Source organism: Trichoplax adhaerens, genomic scaffold (genome assembly GCF_000150275.1).
Source record: "Trichoplax adhaerens TRIADscaffold_27 genomic scaffold, whole genome shotgun sequence".
In the NCBI taxonomy this organism is placed as follows: Eukaryota; Metazoa; Placozoa; class Uniplacotomia; order Trichoplacea; family Trichoplacidae; genus Trichoplax; species Trichoplax adhaerens.
The window spans coordinates 11,682-29,605 of NW_002060968.1; the positions used below are offsets into that span (position 1 = coordinate 11,682).

A 17,924-nucleotide genomic window follows, 5' to 3' on the forward strand; every position below is an offset into this window, starting at 1 on the left:
ACTAAAAGATTTTGTGACTTTCTAGGTATTTTCTATAGTAAATTAAAATAGTTACATACTAAAAGCTATAAAGAACTCTGCTTTTAGTCCTTTAATACACTATATTTGAACATTTTGCATTATAATTAAATTAATGTAGATGAGCATTTAGAATACATTGTGTTGTTATAGATCACTTATTTACGTGACTCTCATCGGTAAAATTTATGCTTTCTGTAGCTTCTACTTCGTATTAAGTTAGGCTATTATAATTAGTAAATAAAATCACTTCCCAGTACACAATTGCAAATTTCTAGCATAATATCGTATCTTCCATCTTATTATAGAAATTTCAAACCGGTTAAACGTAGAAAGCATGAAATAACTTCAAAGTTATCCGTTAGTACCATATTGCAGCTAATAGCAACATTTCGCAATAGGTCATATTTCATCGCAGCGCAGCGAGGATTCTGACGTCTATACAGCGCCTCTAGTACTTACATGTTTACTGTATTTGAATTCGGCCTTTTGTTAATATGATCATGACTAGCGCTATAGGTGGTATTGTTCTGTATCACTATTTAAGAGAATTTTATGAATAATTGTCACGATCAAATTAAAGAAAAGCCTAGCCAAGGTGACGAGAATCTAAATATAAGTTGGAAATTTGCATTGAGGCACATAATGCTCATCCATCTGCATTATCTACGTTATAACTGATCTTTTCATTCAGTTATTCGTTCCAATATACGCGTAGTCTATTAGAACCAGCCCATGTGGTATATTCCAGAGCAGGGACATAGTCTGGGCTGTTACCCGGTACCAGTTAGAACACATAGAAATGGTTATGTTTGGCTCTTTATTAATTTAGTGCAGAGGTTCAGAAGTAGCCGGATTTATAAAATTAAAAAGTGGGATATTCTGTATCAGTGAGTAATTCCGATTTATTTTTTATGAAATAGTTGGACTAAGCGAATAATTCTAGAGCTTTTGCGTATTTGTTTAATTAATCTGTTAACGTTTATAAGTCCATTCGAAGCTATTCGTTAATGGCGATAAATCATGGCTTTTTCATTACTACTTTTTTTCATGTTATGTTAGACAATATTCATCTCTATTTCATAATTTAGAGGCTAAAGTCCAGTATACATAGAGATAGAATACTTTTCATTCGAATTTGTATTAGAGTTTTCTAGTAGGTGGGATACTGATGCACGTAAGTTTAAGTATTCATGTGTTTCAAATCGAAATTTGTAACGAGGAAAAGTTAAAACTATTATATAAATTATTCTACGAGTCTACCATCAGGTTGTTCTCCCTGACATTAACCTACAGTACGACTCTAAATACCGATGATCACCTATCATCAGAAGGAACAGTAACACCACTAATCTCTCTTAGACTTAACTGAACCCAAACTTTATTGAAAAATTAGTTAAATTATAGTGAATCGATATTAACATAAATTATCAGTTTCTTGATAATAATATAAAACTATACAATTGTCTATTAAAAATATGTAAAACTTCAAAGATAGCGGTATGTAAATACATTCCTAGAAAGATTATCTTATGAAATCTATGTTACGATAGCTACGTAAAAGTTACTCCGTAACAACATGTGATTAAAAGCGCTGCCGCATCTCTGGACAAACAGCACAGTTCTGATATTTGGTCTTCCTGAGACCAAAATTTGCTACATGAAGCGGCTAGTTTTCATGATAATTAGCTTAAACAAGAGATCATTGCTAGAAGTTCAACTACATTTGATGTAGCATTAGAACCATTTATCGAAAAGTAAAATAATGCAATTTATTATCCGTAAAATATGTGAAAAATAATCTGATAATAATTTATTAGGGAATAGACGTAGATTATTTGATTCTGGGTTGAGCGAAGAAACTGCCTATTTTTTCAAAATTTAGGGATGAAACTCGAACCAGAAATACCTCCTTGAAATGTAGAATTGATAACACTACTTTAAGTAAAGAAGCAGTTCAATTCAATAATACTATCCATAATTAACATGCAATTATTATTGATGTCTTATTTCACTAGTTATGATCGACATTTTTCCTACCAACTTCATAGTTACAATAGTTCTACGAAGAAACGATATACGAAATAGCAGAACACACAACCAGAACAAGATGATTTCTAGCAGATCGTCAAATACTATACAGAATAATAAAATACTTTATAATCATTATTAAAATAGGATGCATAGCATTATTGTGTTTACATACGACAAGAAGCTTTATACTAGTCATAAAGATTATCATATGAGCTTCCTAAAGATTTATTATGAAAGGATTGATATGCCAACATCAAACGATGCAATCTCCTATAGAACAACAGGGATTGCAGCTGCCCGAAGGTCTTGCTAAGGGTGTTATGCTATTAAATACAGGTGTAGTAGCGGGTAGAATATTTTACAAGAGAAGGATCATTTTGACATTATAGGAAGTTAGTCATATTCATTAGATATTGACCAGGTTCGCCTAATCTTCTGTAAACATCATAGTACACCAATAAATAGTTTTCTCTCCCTATAATTTATTACTTGACTATTTCGCTATGAAAATAATCATAATTTCTTTCTCAACTCTATAGGGCCTTTAATTAATTATTAAATACGTAAGATCAATTTAGTAGACACTAGAATAACAGCTTTTGTTAATAGATATATAATTAATAGCATTAGTTACGGTATTGAATATGAAGTTTATTTCTTGGCTTAAAGCTGTTAATTTAGCGTAGAAATAACTGCTAACTACTGATACTGTTAATAACGTTTAATTGAGTTCGGAGAAGCTGATGGGAACCTCGACTAATGTACTGTATTTTACGTCTAATTAAACTGATATACCGCAATGGGAATCTCTAGTGGCTTAACTTGCGTCCTTTCATTCGCACTTCGTTTACATTAATGAAAAACCATTGTTAACTTAACTTGCGTTTTTTCCTTAGTACATCTGATCCTACTAAAATCCGATCTCGGCTAATGCAAACGTAATAAAAATGTGGAATTAATTCTTTGGGAAGACTGCATAATAATAGATAAAATTATTAATACCAGTTGTTTCTCTGTTAGAGCGAGCATGTTCGTATTAAACTGCTCGCATTTGTATGATTAAGTAGGTAATCATCTTAATGATGCGATACATATGATATAATTAAAGTATTACAGTCGGATATTACTGAACAAATTACAACATTAACAGCCACTTTAGGTACCACCGCAGCGAAGATAATCAAACGGCATCCACACTTTAGCAGTGATCATCCAATCTACTCATATGACAGCTGTATCTGAACTTTTTACAAATGTTGAAATAAAACTTATCCAGTCTTAATGAAATATTTTGTAGCAAATTAATAATCCGATCCCAATTTTTTATACACTATTTCAGATTATTACCGTACTAGCAGTATCAACAAAGCGAAGAGGTAATGCATATTGTTAGTAAAAAAGAATACGTATAATTTTCATTACTAGTTTACAAAGTGATCCAATCTTATGCATGAAGCTGCTTAAATTTTATTGAAAACTCTCTAAAACAATCTCATTATGTTTGTTTAGAGTATGATAAAGTCATATTCGTAACAGTATCGATGATTCATATGTCATATTATAGAAGTCATACAACATGATCATTATTACTATAACTATGGACCACTAAAAGTACCTTCGAAGGTATTTTTAGTAGTTTATGCCATTACAATTTATACAGATACTGTACATTGTATTTTACAGTACGATATAGTAAAATCTCAGTACATTGTACTGTGTCGTATTTCGCATGTTGGATGGAGCGATTGAGTTTGCTCAGAAGTAGTTCTGTCATCAAAACAAGATGGCTTCCGATGCTTACTTAAAATGGCGATAGGCCACTGGGGAATAATAAAATTTCGTTTAAATTTAGGCCATTTAGTCCATTTGAGGATAGTCTAAACTGTAGTGATGATGCATTTTGAAAATCTTAGCAAAGCTGTTTTTCGATATGGTCTAACGTACAGTATTACAGATGGCTACAGATTGTACCATTATCAGTTCTTCGGTTCCAATCTGTATTACTGCGTACCGTAAGTCTGTACTGAAGTAACGCCGGCAGAGTTACACAGTACGTACTGTACAGTATAGTGCAGTACTGTAACGCAGTGTACAGTACTGTACGGTACAGTACGCTGTACTGTACAGTACAGCACAGTAAGCACAGGGCTTCGGATTCGGAAGCTCGAGAGTGGCAAGAAAGTAAGGAAGTCATTTAGTCGTTTAGCAATTTTGCCCCTATGCTTCTTACTCTTCTTCTGAAAAGCGTTTCCGCTACAGTACAAATGAGACTTATGTATACAGTACAGTACAGTACAGTACTGTTACATGTCGTTACGTAGTGCATTATTAATAACGGGGGATATGCATGGTTAGTTACACAGTCTGTGCAGTACAGTACAGTACACTGAGTACAGTATAGTGTACAGTACTACAGGACCACTTTCTGTTGGTACAGTACGTTGGTACCATAAATTCGAAATTTCCCGCATCTCCCTGCAATTGGAATCCAATGATACCATTTGATTGTGAAATGACTGTTAACTGAATTGTATTCAAGCTTGATTTCACTTATAAGATTACTATATGCTGTTACAACATTTGATACCATATTTATATTGCTAACTACATAAAATAACCAACATCAAGATATCGCAATAGCCACTACTTCTTTTCTTGGCTGGAATAAATGTTATCCTATCACTATGAAATGAACATCTCATTGGATAAAATATAATTTAAAAGTTCTCATCCACCATGCGATTAAGAAGTGTCTTTGCTTATGGGTTCACTTTGATTACGTTCATATCCTTGCTGATTATCCAGCCTTATCTATTAATATGTCTCCAATATAAGCTAAAACATATCCCAATTCAAGACACTGAATTGAAGAAAATCAAACCAAATTCTGGTACTACACATTGATATAATTAGACTGATCTACGTTGAAGCATATAATTATTCCGATTTATGAGTTTATAGATAAAGTGTTAGAATTTAGAGACTTAGATAAGAAAATAATTATCTGCTTAATTCTTTATTTTAAATTTTATTGCATATTAGTAAAAACTACAGCGTTTGATTTGAATTCTGTATTTCCATCAAGTTATACAATGAATACGCCTACAACAGCCAACCAGCAAACTCATTCGGTAAAAGTTATTATTAGCTATAGCGATTAATCCATTTTTAATTATACTCTGTCTATATAAAACTAACATTTATCTTACTCTAATTAATATCAACAGCAAGATAACTGCATGAGCCTAACTCAAAAGCTCCGTAATCGCCTCGACTATATACAGAATCCTGACGATTGCTCTACTGCTAAAAAAATTATATGCGATCATAAAGAGGCTGGTATGGGCTCGACAATCCATCATTGGGTTTATTGCTTGATTTATGGATACTATACTAATCGAACGATGCTGATAGATACAAGTAAATGGTCTTATTTACGAAATGTTATTAGTAAAGATGGGGTTGATCGTTTTGAAGATTTATTTCAGCCGATTTCCAAGTGTAGACTTACCGCTCATGATAGTAATGCCGCTGTTGTATGGGAAAGTCCTAATCCTAATAATATCGTTAACGGTAAAAGCGATCCTGAATTGATCCCACAAGTTATAAGATTGCCAAGAGCAGGCATTCTTTTCCAAAATCTGCCCGAGGCACCACCCGTTTGTAATTATGCTATGCCTACAAAACTATTTTATGACATTTTGAATTTTAAGCATAAACCTATGGCTTGGTGGATTGGTACTATAGCGCAATATCTTATACAACCTAACGATTATCTACAAAAGTTTATCGATCAATCTCGCAGCAAATTCAAATTTCAGACCCCTATCGTCGGTCTACATATTAGACGTACCGATAAAGTATCCGAAAATGAGTTATACGACATTGATCAATATATGATTAAAGTAGACGAATTTTACAATCGTTCAGCCGAGTACAAAATAAAAAGACGAGTATTTGTAGTAACTGATGAACCTTGGCTAATTGAACAACTAATTACAAAGTATCCCAAGTACCGATTTATTCATCCTCCGATAGAACAGTTAAAAGCCGGTACATATACGACGAGATATTCTGCCGCCAATTTAAAATATTTTCTTCGAGATGTATTTCTACTAGCTGAGTGTCATCATATAGTTGGCACTATGTCATCTAATGTCGCCAGACTTGCATACGAATTACACGAAGTTATATATAATAAAACAGAAAGTCAACATTTTACATCACTTGATATAAAATATCATATATTTGCATTTGCTCCGAATCGGATTGGCCCATGGATTATGCGAGCCAATCAAGATTGTTTTAGTAATACATCTAATACTATCGATCTACTTGAAGGAGATATACTTGATCCTTGTGTACCTACGGAATCAAAAGAGCTGTACTACGGTTATTCTAAACGTTTACAAATATCAGGAAATTTTCTTCGATCTTGTGTTACTCATCTTCTAGATATTATAGACTATCCAGATTATAGTAAAGTAGATGAATCATTTTATTGGGGTGAGATCGACGTAAACAGAACATATTCATTAAATAATATTTGTACTAAGTCATCAATAAGCGACATTTACGCCTTATAAACATAGATATATTTTAATTGTAGCGACATAAATGCTCATCTATCAGTTATAGATGATTTAGAAGAAGTTTAATTTGAAATTTTCCTTCATAGGAAATTCCAACATAGAAATAGATATAATCTATACGGATTAAATCAGGTAATGATTTAAATGTATGAATGACTTTGATAAGGGGCTTGTTATTAGATTCTCCTATATGGTAAATTTTACTTTAGGAATAATTCAAATTTACAATTTTAACTAAATAATGGCAATGTTATACGTTTAAAATTGGAAGATTAACGGAAGTTTGAATAAAGTTAAATCATTGTTGACTCCCGATTACGTCTATTAGAGCTTTGTGACCAGTTAGAGAACTTGGAGCAATTTCTCTCTCAGTTAGTGAAAGATACTAAAAGTGTAACAACTACACTTTACTATTAATAAGCTCAGATTGTTCTATAATTATTTTGTATTTTACTTGCAGTACCTTATCACCATAGTGTGAGAAAGTAACCATAAGCTATCGGTAAGCCTTAAACAAACTATATATCGACTAGTAAACTAGTCGATATATATGAGAATGGAATGTGTTCGTTATGTATAACTTTATTTCATTTGCATTTGGTTTAATTAATTTGTAAAGACCATGGAATAGACGACATTTTTTGGCGGTACACTATACGATAAAACTGCTACTGACGATATGATTTAAAAATTCTTGACAGATTTCGTGGTTGTTATCAACCGTCGAAAAAAAAAGGAATGTTTTAATGCAATTTTATTTTAATTTGTATGTTAGCAATCGCCGCAAATCGATGCCGTAGTTCCTGTGTTTGTCTTCTGTTAGAAATACCTGTTAGCTATTAAATAAAACTTTATTCCAATTCATATTGAATGATATCAATTTTATTAATTCTTTCTAGCATTTCAATCAACTAAATACGCACCAATACTATTTTGTAAGCTTACACTGTATGGTACTGTAAAATACTGTACAAGACATATCCACGGGATTGCCAGAATACGGATTGTAGCTCTGAATGCTGTGCTACAGGCTATAATGTAGGATTGCATTTATATTTACATTTAGGATTGTTGTTGTATGTGCCTGCGACCGCTGCAAATGTCGTACTAACAGAGAAAACCACAGAACACTTTACGTCGTTATTATTATTGCATATCCAAGTTGCTGGCGTATCATTATATATGCAATAACCGTATAATCAATGAAGTGTAAGAATTTACTGCCTGCCTTTCAAGATCATATGAAAGCAATACTATATTAAAATTGAATTTATTTAAAGTTATACAGATCACAATCGAGCAATTACACAACTGAAAATCCTGCTACTTACTATTTCGATAATGAGAAAATAAGCGTATTTGATTTGGTATAACGACTACATGTACAGTAAAAATTTTAAACTAGCTTATACTTAATGTCAAATAGCGATCGCTGTTAATTCTTAAATACGGTCTACATAGTTGTGATATATACCGATCACGAAATTCCAAAATTTAGAAAAATAATGGCTTTATTGAATCTAATACAAATATTAACTACACACAGCTCTACTCTAGCCGAATACTACTACTAAAGACTTCTACAACGAACTAACAGAATAATCTAAAGTTGCATGCTTTTATACTTTTCGTAGCATTCGCAGCTACAATCCGCATGGCAACCTTTTACCTTATTTTACACATAGTTAATTATTCTTAGTAACACTATTCTACTGCGGACCATCATTTATAAGGATACGACTACAGTATTTACGTAGACATTATTCACACCAGCCAAAGTACAATGAATTAACCATATCCTAATATATGATTTACAGTTTTATTTTTACCCATAACCTTATTAGTAACTCAACACCTTACTGTATATAGCAATCTGTACTCTAGCATAGATTGTATACCACTGCAGCCTATAGTTATGGCTACCAATTATCTCTTAGGATAAATATCTACCGTACATTATACTAAACGTGGCTAACAGTCTACAATCACAATACTAAGTTACATTACAATAGGTCAGCATGGTCAATCCAAATCGAATAAAATTAATATAGGTCAATCCAAATCGAATAAAATTAATAATTTTATTTGATATATAAATTGATTTCCTTATCCTAACATTTGTTGTTTCTCATACCGCCCTAAAATAAATTTCTAACATATAATAGCCTGTTGTGATGGAATTCTTCAGACACTTTAATACACTCAATAACTGTGTCACAAGCTGATTTAGAATGTAACACGAGATCGTACTCTAGAGCACTAGCTAACGTATTGACTAGTCTAATGTAATACTGAATGCCGTAGTTTAACCTTAACGACAACCGAAGTAGTACACTTTAGCTGGCTTGAGTAATAATAAAGCTTTATTAATACAGTAAAACCTTGACAACCAAGACTAACATAGATTTGAGTCAGCGACACTAGATCAGATCGGAAGAACAGTCACTACTAACTGACTACTCAAAACCCCTGAGCATATAGCAGCGGCTCTTTTTATACTCTTGCACCAGTATCCTGGTGCATACTAGATAAGCTTTAGCATAGAATCAATATACTTTAGTATGAATGACTATAAGGTCTCAGTATGAAATAGGGCTTAAACAACCTTTATAAATTTTAAATTAGTTGTGAATCAATTGAGAACCAATTAGCACTTAGTACTCATCACGATATTACGTCTTGCCTTTTTGTATCTTTGATAATTATAATCAATATTATTAAGTATAGGAACGAATAATAAGAAGAAAACAATCTAAATACAATATGCAAATTTAGTCAAAGGATCAAATAATGTTACTAAAGTCTAGCCTACAATTTTTAAGATCTCGCACTTTTCCTGGCTTGTAAAGTCATACCGCACCATGAAGATGATCAGTAAGCGAAGTAACGATCAGTTAGTATTCTAGAAGTAGACCTACAATCATTTACTATTATATAGCCTGTTTACGGTATATGGTATATCTAATTATACAATCCTTTTCTGTGCATGTATTCTTTCTCTAAAACTATAAATATTGATGATTCCTGCCTCGGATTTGTTCAGTTGCACTTGTTAGTGTTAGTATCTACTCACGTTACTTCACGGCAGCTTACACGCTGATCTATCAGTAACTACCATGCTGTACCTACTTATTCTCTACAATAAATATCTCATTTCTAATAACCCTTCGTATTATTATTGTAAAATGCCTAAGGAGTCTATGTCCGCAGATTCTTCGGCCTCTCCATCACAATTACTATTTGCTTACCATTTGCTTATTCTGGCATCATCACGATAACAATAAATAGAGTAAACCTAGACTAATACGTATGAGACACATTAATACCAAAAGCTATACAATTTATTTTCTATATCTAAACGAAACTTTAAAATACGTAATCTATCTTATTTATATTAATTTATTCGTATAGGCCTTCCGCCTACTTCATAGAATAGATCATTCGATAATTGATGAATATAGAGGCTTAATATAATATATAATAGAAGAAGATTTCCCTAAAATGTAGACCGCTCCCATATCTATTGCTGTGATTATAACGTTAAAAGTAACTCGCCTCTTTTACAGCGATGAATCAATGCCTTTGTATGATTTGCAATAGGTCATAAAGCGCCATGCTGATACTCCGAATTAGTTGTATCCAATCTGAAATTTCGTCATTTAGGTGCTGGCTCTTACTACTTTACAAGCTATTTGTCATCAATGTACCGACTTAATAAAATGTATTCATTCTATCTTACAGCTCTTGCAATTAATCATCATGCTTTCATCAATGCTATCCTATCCAGGAATATTTTTGACCCAGCTCTCCCGCTGCGTATTTTATGAAAAGCTAAATAGAGAGATGATGAGACAGAATCGATTTTGTATTCATGAGATTGAATAAACCTAGCATTATGAAAGCTTCCATTCAATAATGCCACGCTAGACGATTTAAAATGCCTTATCGAATAAAAAGATCACAAATTTTGGCTTAACTCGGCGATTACATTAATCCATAACTCTTGTTCAATTTCTAGTAATATAATATAGTGTAGATTTCAGCTGAGGCAAGCTAAAGATAGAGTAGATATTACTTAACGTAATATTTTGTTCTAATTTGGAGTGTTTAATACAGTTTGAAATGCTCCAATCTTAAACTGCTAACTTGTACGAATTTCACTTAATTGTACGAATGTAACATAATTTATATCTCCAGTCATTTCTCGTAACGTAGAGTATCTTGTCTTCGGTAAAGCTTCATAAATTAAAGATTAGATATTCTATTGAAGAAAGATTACCCGACACAGTAACTTCATAGAATAAAATTGCAAATCCTTATGACACCATTGGTACTTCTACAAACATTGGAATAGTAAATTTACCTCATTTTATTGCAAAGGAAACTGTAACCCTTCGATATCGACCTTACAAAGTTATCAACTTGGCTTATTTTTCCATCGACGATAATAACAAATAATATCCATCAACAGCGAGGTAACTATCTAATTGGATCGTATCCAAGCTTAAAGTCCACAACAAGTAGCATCATATAAATGATTTCCTTTGATCTACACGTATTGGATCGCATCGAAGCTAATATCCATTTATAAGATTGTTCTGTACTGATACACTTTTTGTATCATTTACTGCAAAATCTAACTATAAAGATTTTGCGATACTCTTTAACTTCTCTCTCTTCTTCGGTTTCAACAAGTGGTGCGCTATCATCGTAACATCTCATTAGGTCGTCTCTCAACTTAAAATCCATTCCAAGTTCCTCATCGATCATGTTGTTAAAAAGTTTAATTACTTATGTGGCCATCTTAATTGTGGTGATGTCCTTGTTGCTTCTCTACCGTTATCAATTGATTCGCTATAATTATGTCTCTATCAAAATTCCAGACCCTGAATTTAAGAAATACAAAGCAAATTCTGGTACGTTACATTGACATAATTTAGAATAGTCCATGTTAATGCATGTAATTGTTCCAATTTATTAATGTAGATATAGGATCAGAATTTAAAAACATAAGTCAATCATGGCTAATAGTACGACACTTTAAAAAGGAAATACAAGTGTTAATTCCTTTATTATCTGTACTCGCTAGTGAATATGTTATTCTATTACGCAATTTATCCTCATCCTAATATCGTTTAACTATTTACATCATACAATATAAAGATCACTACTCATTACTGAACCGATAAAGTACTGAGTTACAGTTTTAATTTAAGAGTAAAAATTTACTCATTGATCAATAGGCAATCTTAATAATAGGCTAAAGCACATCCTAATCATTTGCAGTATTCCGTATGAAATTATACCATTTGTAATTTTTTAAAACAGTTTCAGTCTTATATATCTCATGCATTAGATTTGTTATGTTATCTGAGTTGGCAATCTGGACTATATAAGCTACAATCTAAAGTATAAAAATTTCTGTGTCATTATATAATGTAATAGCTTCTAGTAAATCTATAACTATAATTACCTTCATTTCTTACTAGTACCCACTACAACGGCCAGCCCGCAGACAGTTTCGGTAAAATTTTACGAACTAAAACGATTAATACTTTTGCGATTGTACTATATTAACGTTTTGCTACTGTTTTTTTTGTCTAATTCTAATTAATATTCACAGAAACAAAGCTGCATTGAATTTACAGAAATGTTTCGTTATCGTCTCAATGCCATACAAAATCCTAAAAATTGCTCTACTGCTAAAAAAATAATATGTGGCCATCATCGGGCGGGTATGGGCTCGACAATCCATCATTGGGCTTATTGCTTAATTTACGCATACTATACCAATCGAACTATGCTTATAGATACAAGTAAATGGTCTTATTTACGAAATGTAATTTCCAAAGACGGTGTTGATCATTTTGAAGACTTTTTCCAACCAATTTCCAAATGCAAGCTTACTGCTCATGATGCTAAAGCGGCTGTTGTATGGAAAAGTCGTCTTCCTAAAGATTTTGCCAACGGTAGTAATTCTAATAAGATTCCTCAGATTATACGATTGAAGAATGTGGGATCCGTACTTGAAGATTACCACATAGGGCCGGCCATTTGCAATTATGCTATGCCTGAAAAACTATTTTATGATGTTATGAAATTTAAAAATAAACCTATGGCTTGGTGGATTGGAGTTATAGCGCTATATATTATACAACCTAATCATTATTTACAAAAATTTATTGATCAATCTCGTAATGAATTGAAATTTCAGAGTCCTATCGTTGGTATACACCTTAGACATACGGATAAAGCATTCGAAAGTAAATTATTCAATATTAATCAATATATGATTCAAGTCAATGCATTTTATAATCGCTTAGCAAAACATAAAATCAATATTAAAAGACGCGTATTTGTAGTTACCGATACACCAAAGTTTATTCCTCAATTAGTCACAAAGTATCCTAATTATCAATTTACTCATCCCCCGATTAAACAATTAAAAGCTGGTACATTCACTTCGAGATATTCCGCAACTAATCTAAAATACTTTCTTCGAGATTTATTCTTACTGGCCGAGTGTGATTATTTAATTTGCACTATGTCATCTAATGTCTGTAGACTTGCATACGAATTACATGAAGTTTTCTACGATCAAACTAAAACTCAACATTCTAAATCACTTGATGTAAAATACCATGTATTTGGACTTGCTCGAAATCAGGTCGGCCCGTGGATTATGCGAGCTAATCAAGATTGTCCTAGTAACGCATCTAATGTTATTGATCTAGGTAAAGGAGATATACTTGATCCTTGTACACCTACAGAATCAAAAACGATGTACTATGGTTATTCTAAGCGCTTGAAAATATCAGGAAGTTTCGCTAAATCTTGTGTAACTCATCTTCTAGATATTGTAAACTATCCAGATTATAGTGAAATAGATAAATTTTTTTATCGGAGTAAGTTGGATGTAAACAGCACATATGCTGTCAATACTACTTGCATTAAAACGTCGATAAATGATATACGGTAATTATAAATCCGTAGTATAGATAGACTTCAATTACAAGCATTTGCAATGAAGGTTAATTTTTAGAGTTTTCCTTCAAGTTCTTTTATTGTAATTGTTCTAGTTTAGTTTTTGTATCGTGATAAGTATTCTTACTTTAAAAATATGACTTACTTGGTTGATTATAATAGTAGATTTTACTTGGTATCTTAGTATATTGTAAACCTGACTGCTTCATTTGGGTTAGAAGCTAAGATAATCCGTTACATAATTTTTTCAAGAATCAGATATTATGATTTTATAATTCAAAAGATATATTTAGTTGATAGAATATATGTGTTACTAATTTTGATCATTAATTACAGTAGAAGTTAATGTTACTTTGTAATTTCGTGCAGTATGAACCCAAACACTTGATCTGGGATTGATATTTTGTCTTAGTGTATACTGTAGAAATGTACAGTTGCAAGCTAAACTATACTTAGTACTAATTTAGTAGTTTTCGGGAGTCTAGGGTATAATTTATCTTATCATGTGTGTTTGGTTGCTAGTTTAATTTGGATTACTTTAGAATAATAGTTAGATAGTCTAATACCGCCAACTGCTCTGCTTAGCATATAATAGGTGGCGTAGTTCGGTAATTTAGCGCAGTTAAAGTTAGAGAAGGCAAGAAAAGTCTAGAATAATCCTGAGTTATCTCATTAATCGATAGTTTGGTTGGTTGGGGCAGCGGTTCTGCCCGTATTTTTTATTCATTTAAGAATTTTTGCCAAGATTATTGTTAAAGTTATAATAAACTGGTGTTTTCTCCCTAATTTATTTTATTTGGACTTCTATGTTTGGTATTTCAATTTAATATTAGTAAAATTTTATATTTTTGTCAACCAATACTACTCATAGTAATTGATATTTTTATTAATTATGGATGATTGCAATCGAAGTCTATTTCAGAATTCTCCTTCATATATTATCGTAGAAATATGGATCATTTAGAATAAGTAAATCGAATAAGGATAGAGAATATGTATAACTGTGATGATTGGTCACTATCACGAAACAGCTTTGCGACAAGATAACGTAATGTACGATCATAAGTCAATTCCTTGAACCACGTATCAAGGAACGATATCTGCGCTATTAGGAACACTTTTGCTATACCAGCAGACTACACAAAGACTTAGACGCCTCGCATTTTACGTTAAACACTAAGTTTAAGAATTAACTTTATTACATGATATACCACATTTATATACTCTTACTCAATAGTTCATGATTCATAGTTAGTACGATTAACTTTGGAATCATTCACTGAATAAGACCTTAACTTTAGCTACTGCTCCCTAATGCCGATAACAGTATTTACGAACATAGACATTCTGGTGACTAATAAAGAATAAACAGATTACGATATGTCCTATCATGGGACATTTCCACGATAATTTACAATCTACCATAAGTAAGTTATAATCATAATGATTCGAATTGTAAGTAGATAATTTACGTTCCCTAATATAACTATTAATTTCAATATATGTATATAACATATATATATATATATACTGCATGTCACTGTCATAAAAAGCCAGTGCTATATTAAAACACAGTATATACAAATTAGAAGTTAACTAAATAAGGATAGGCTAACAAAATTATCCTTACATAAATATTTCTACTCTAATACAGCATTATTACATTTAATTTAAATATTATTTCTACGATAAAATGAACTTTAAAGAATTACTCTGTACAGTCACATACAGAATTATTCTTTATAGTTCTTTTTATCGTAGAAATAATACTTAATTTAAATGTCATAAGTTAATCAATATTAGGTTAGAGATGATCGTTCTAAGATTTATGTTTAAGCATATATATCTATATTTGCATATTGCCGTCGATATCTATTGAATTGCCATTAAGAATAGTGTTTAACTCGTTTTTTTTATTTCGGTAATAATTTTAGCAGTCCACAGTACATCAGATAAATACGAGAGTAATAACTGTTTTATAGTAAACTAGTCCAAACTCTCATCGCTTTGCTGACGGTTTACGAAAATGTACCCATTTGTTAATAATTAACAGATAGTATTACCATTCGACATTATATATATCCTGGTAATAGCCGGGTACTACTATATTTAAAACAGATTGATTTAATGTACGTACTGATCGTGCATTTCCACGTTGTTCACTTCGCTTTCGCCTATCAGATCGCTGACTAACTAACATTATCCTCTTAGAAACACTACTTGTTATATGATATATAGCAATCAAAAATAACCGGGACAGGGGAACTACAGTAGAGTAACACTACGAAATGCTTGAGAGCAATAGAACTAATAGTACCTACTAATGTGTATCAATCACTTACACCTTCTCTATAATATTTACGTAAACCCTAGAGATCGTTCTTTTCTATACCAATTCAAATTCCCTTAAGTAAATGTATTAGTATGTTTACCGAATAAAGATGGTTACTATATGCAGTATTAATGCTATGTTAAGGTTGGTAAGCGAAACTGTCAAATATACGTTTATGCTCAATTTATTAATAAAACTAACAGATAGCATTATCGTTCGATATTATATATATTCCGGTAATAGTAATGTACTATGCTATATTAGTTAATGGTCCAAAGCACGTTACGATAACTAATGTATGGTGATGGACAAATCAAGTTAAGATTAGCAGGTACTGTAAGATATCGACAGTGCGGTACAATGTCCTTAGTACTGTGGTCAATTTTATACCAATCATGATAATGTGTCCAAGGATCGCTTGCGTATGCAAGCAAAGCTTGCTCTGTCGATAACAACCGTTATAAGAAAATGTTACAATCAAAATGGCTGAGTAGAAAACTCTATAAAGATTCTATGTTTATTCAATTTTCATCAGAGTATTACATGAAATCAAAATTGAAAGGCCCAGTGGCCACCCTTAGCGATATAACGAATACTATTTCAAAAATGAGTACTCTTTAGAAATTAGAAATTACTACCTTTGGAGCTATTCGTTTTACATGAAGAAATCTTGAGGTCAAAAGTACTGTAAGAATCTTATGCAGACCTATTGAAATCAACCCATAATCAAAGTCATCTAACAGTAGTATAAATACCCCCGTGCTGCTTGATAATAAATGANAAAATAATTAAACTCATTTACTATTGAGGAGTTTATCTCGTTATTCGTGAATATAAATGACTCTTGAGTACTATTGAACTCATTTACTAATGTGGAATTTATCATGTCATTTCACGATGCTATTGATACCATAAATAGTATNCACGCTGGACATGATGAATACATGTTCTGTCTATCACGGCAGGTAGCTATTTTAATGATGACTCTTGTCAAGTTTAAGAATGAATAAGACGGGGAAATAAAAATCCAAATATATTAAGTAAAGCTGAAGAATAAACGATGCTACTCAAATCTAGCATATAGCTATTAAAATCCCTTAAATAGTATCTATGCTGGACAAGATGACTACATACTGTGTCTATCATGGCAGGTAGCTATTTTAATAAAGATTCTTGTCAAGTTTAAGAATGAAGAAGAAGGGGAAATAAAAATCCGAATATATTAAGTAAAGCTGAAGAGTAAACGATGCTACTCAAATCTAGCATATGACTATTAAAATCCCTGTAGCGTTTTGAATAACTTCATTTCCAACTAATTAATTCGTCCAGACTATCATCGAGTTAATAGTCCACCATGTTTGGCATGCAGAAAAAACGGTACTGGTATATCTGCTTGCTTGTTTTAGCCATAGGGACGCACTAGCTCATTTTCTATCGTGGCCACATCTTTTCTTCCTACTTTCAACCTCGGCAAGTTGGCACAGTGAAGACATACACCATCAAACCTGTCGATGGCGGTAAGCAATACTATTATTTCCATTCATCCATGGAGTTAGAAACTGTAGAGAAGTGCCGTGAAGACGATTAACCATCATACCAAGACGTAGCAAAGTTACAGAAATGACCGAGTAAATGTTGATACGTTCAACTACTGTAGTATCCTGGGCATAGATTGAAAGCCATCAATGTTGTTAATAACTGTTACCATGTGCAACTTTGTCTTAATTACAGGAGTTTCTGAGCAGACTTGAATTTGAGGTAATTTTGTAGTCCATGTGCTTATACGATCCCGGAAATAACATAAATTGAACCAATCATGAATTGTTCGTACGTCCGTACAATGTCCTCAAATAACGATCATTAGTAGTATCAGTGACGCTAGAACTATACTAGTATATTCGGTGATTGGAACTGAACTATTGGGTGATAGCTCATTTCGTCTCTTTAAATCTGTAAGAGACGTC

The 17,924-nt window shown here is 32.2% G+C and overlaps 2 protein-coding genes across 2 annotated transcripts; both read left to right on the forward strand.

The window, feature by feature from the left end:
* Positions 1–5,297: 5,297 nt before the first annotated feature.
* On the forward strand, positions 5,298–6,296 carry TRIADDRAFT_2213 (uncharacterized protein; the record flags this gene model as incomplete). Its single annotated transcript, XM_002117626.1, has 2 exons — positions 5,298–5,625; positions 5,677–6,296. Coding segments are annotated over 2 exons (948 nt in total), but the record flags the coding sequence as incomplete, so codon positions are not given.
* A 5,986-nt stretch (positions 6,297–12,282) lies between these two features.
* Positions 12,283–13,623, forward strand: TRIADDRAFT_32887 (uncharacterized protein; the record flags this gene model as incomplete). Its single annotated transcript, XM_002117627.1, has 1 exon — positions 12,283–13,623. A coding segment is annotated over one exon (1,341 nt), but the record flags the coding sequence as incomplete, so codon positions are not given.
* Positions 13,624–17,924: the final 4,301 nt, after the last annotated feature.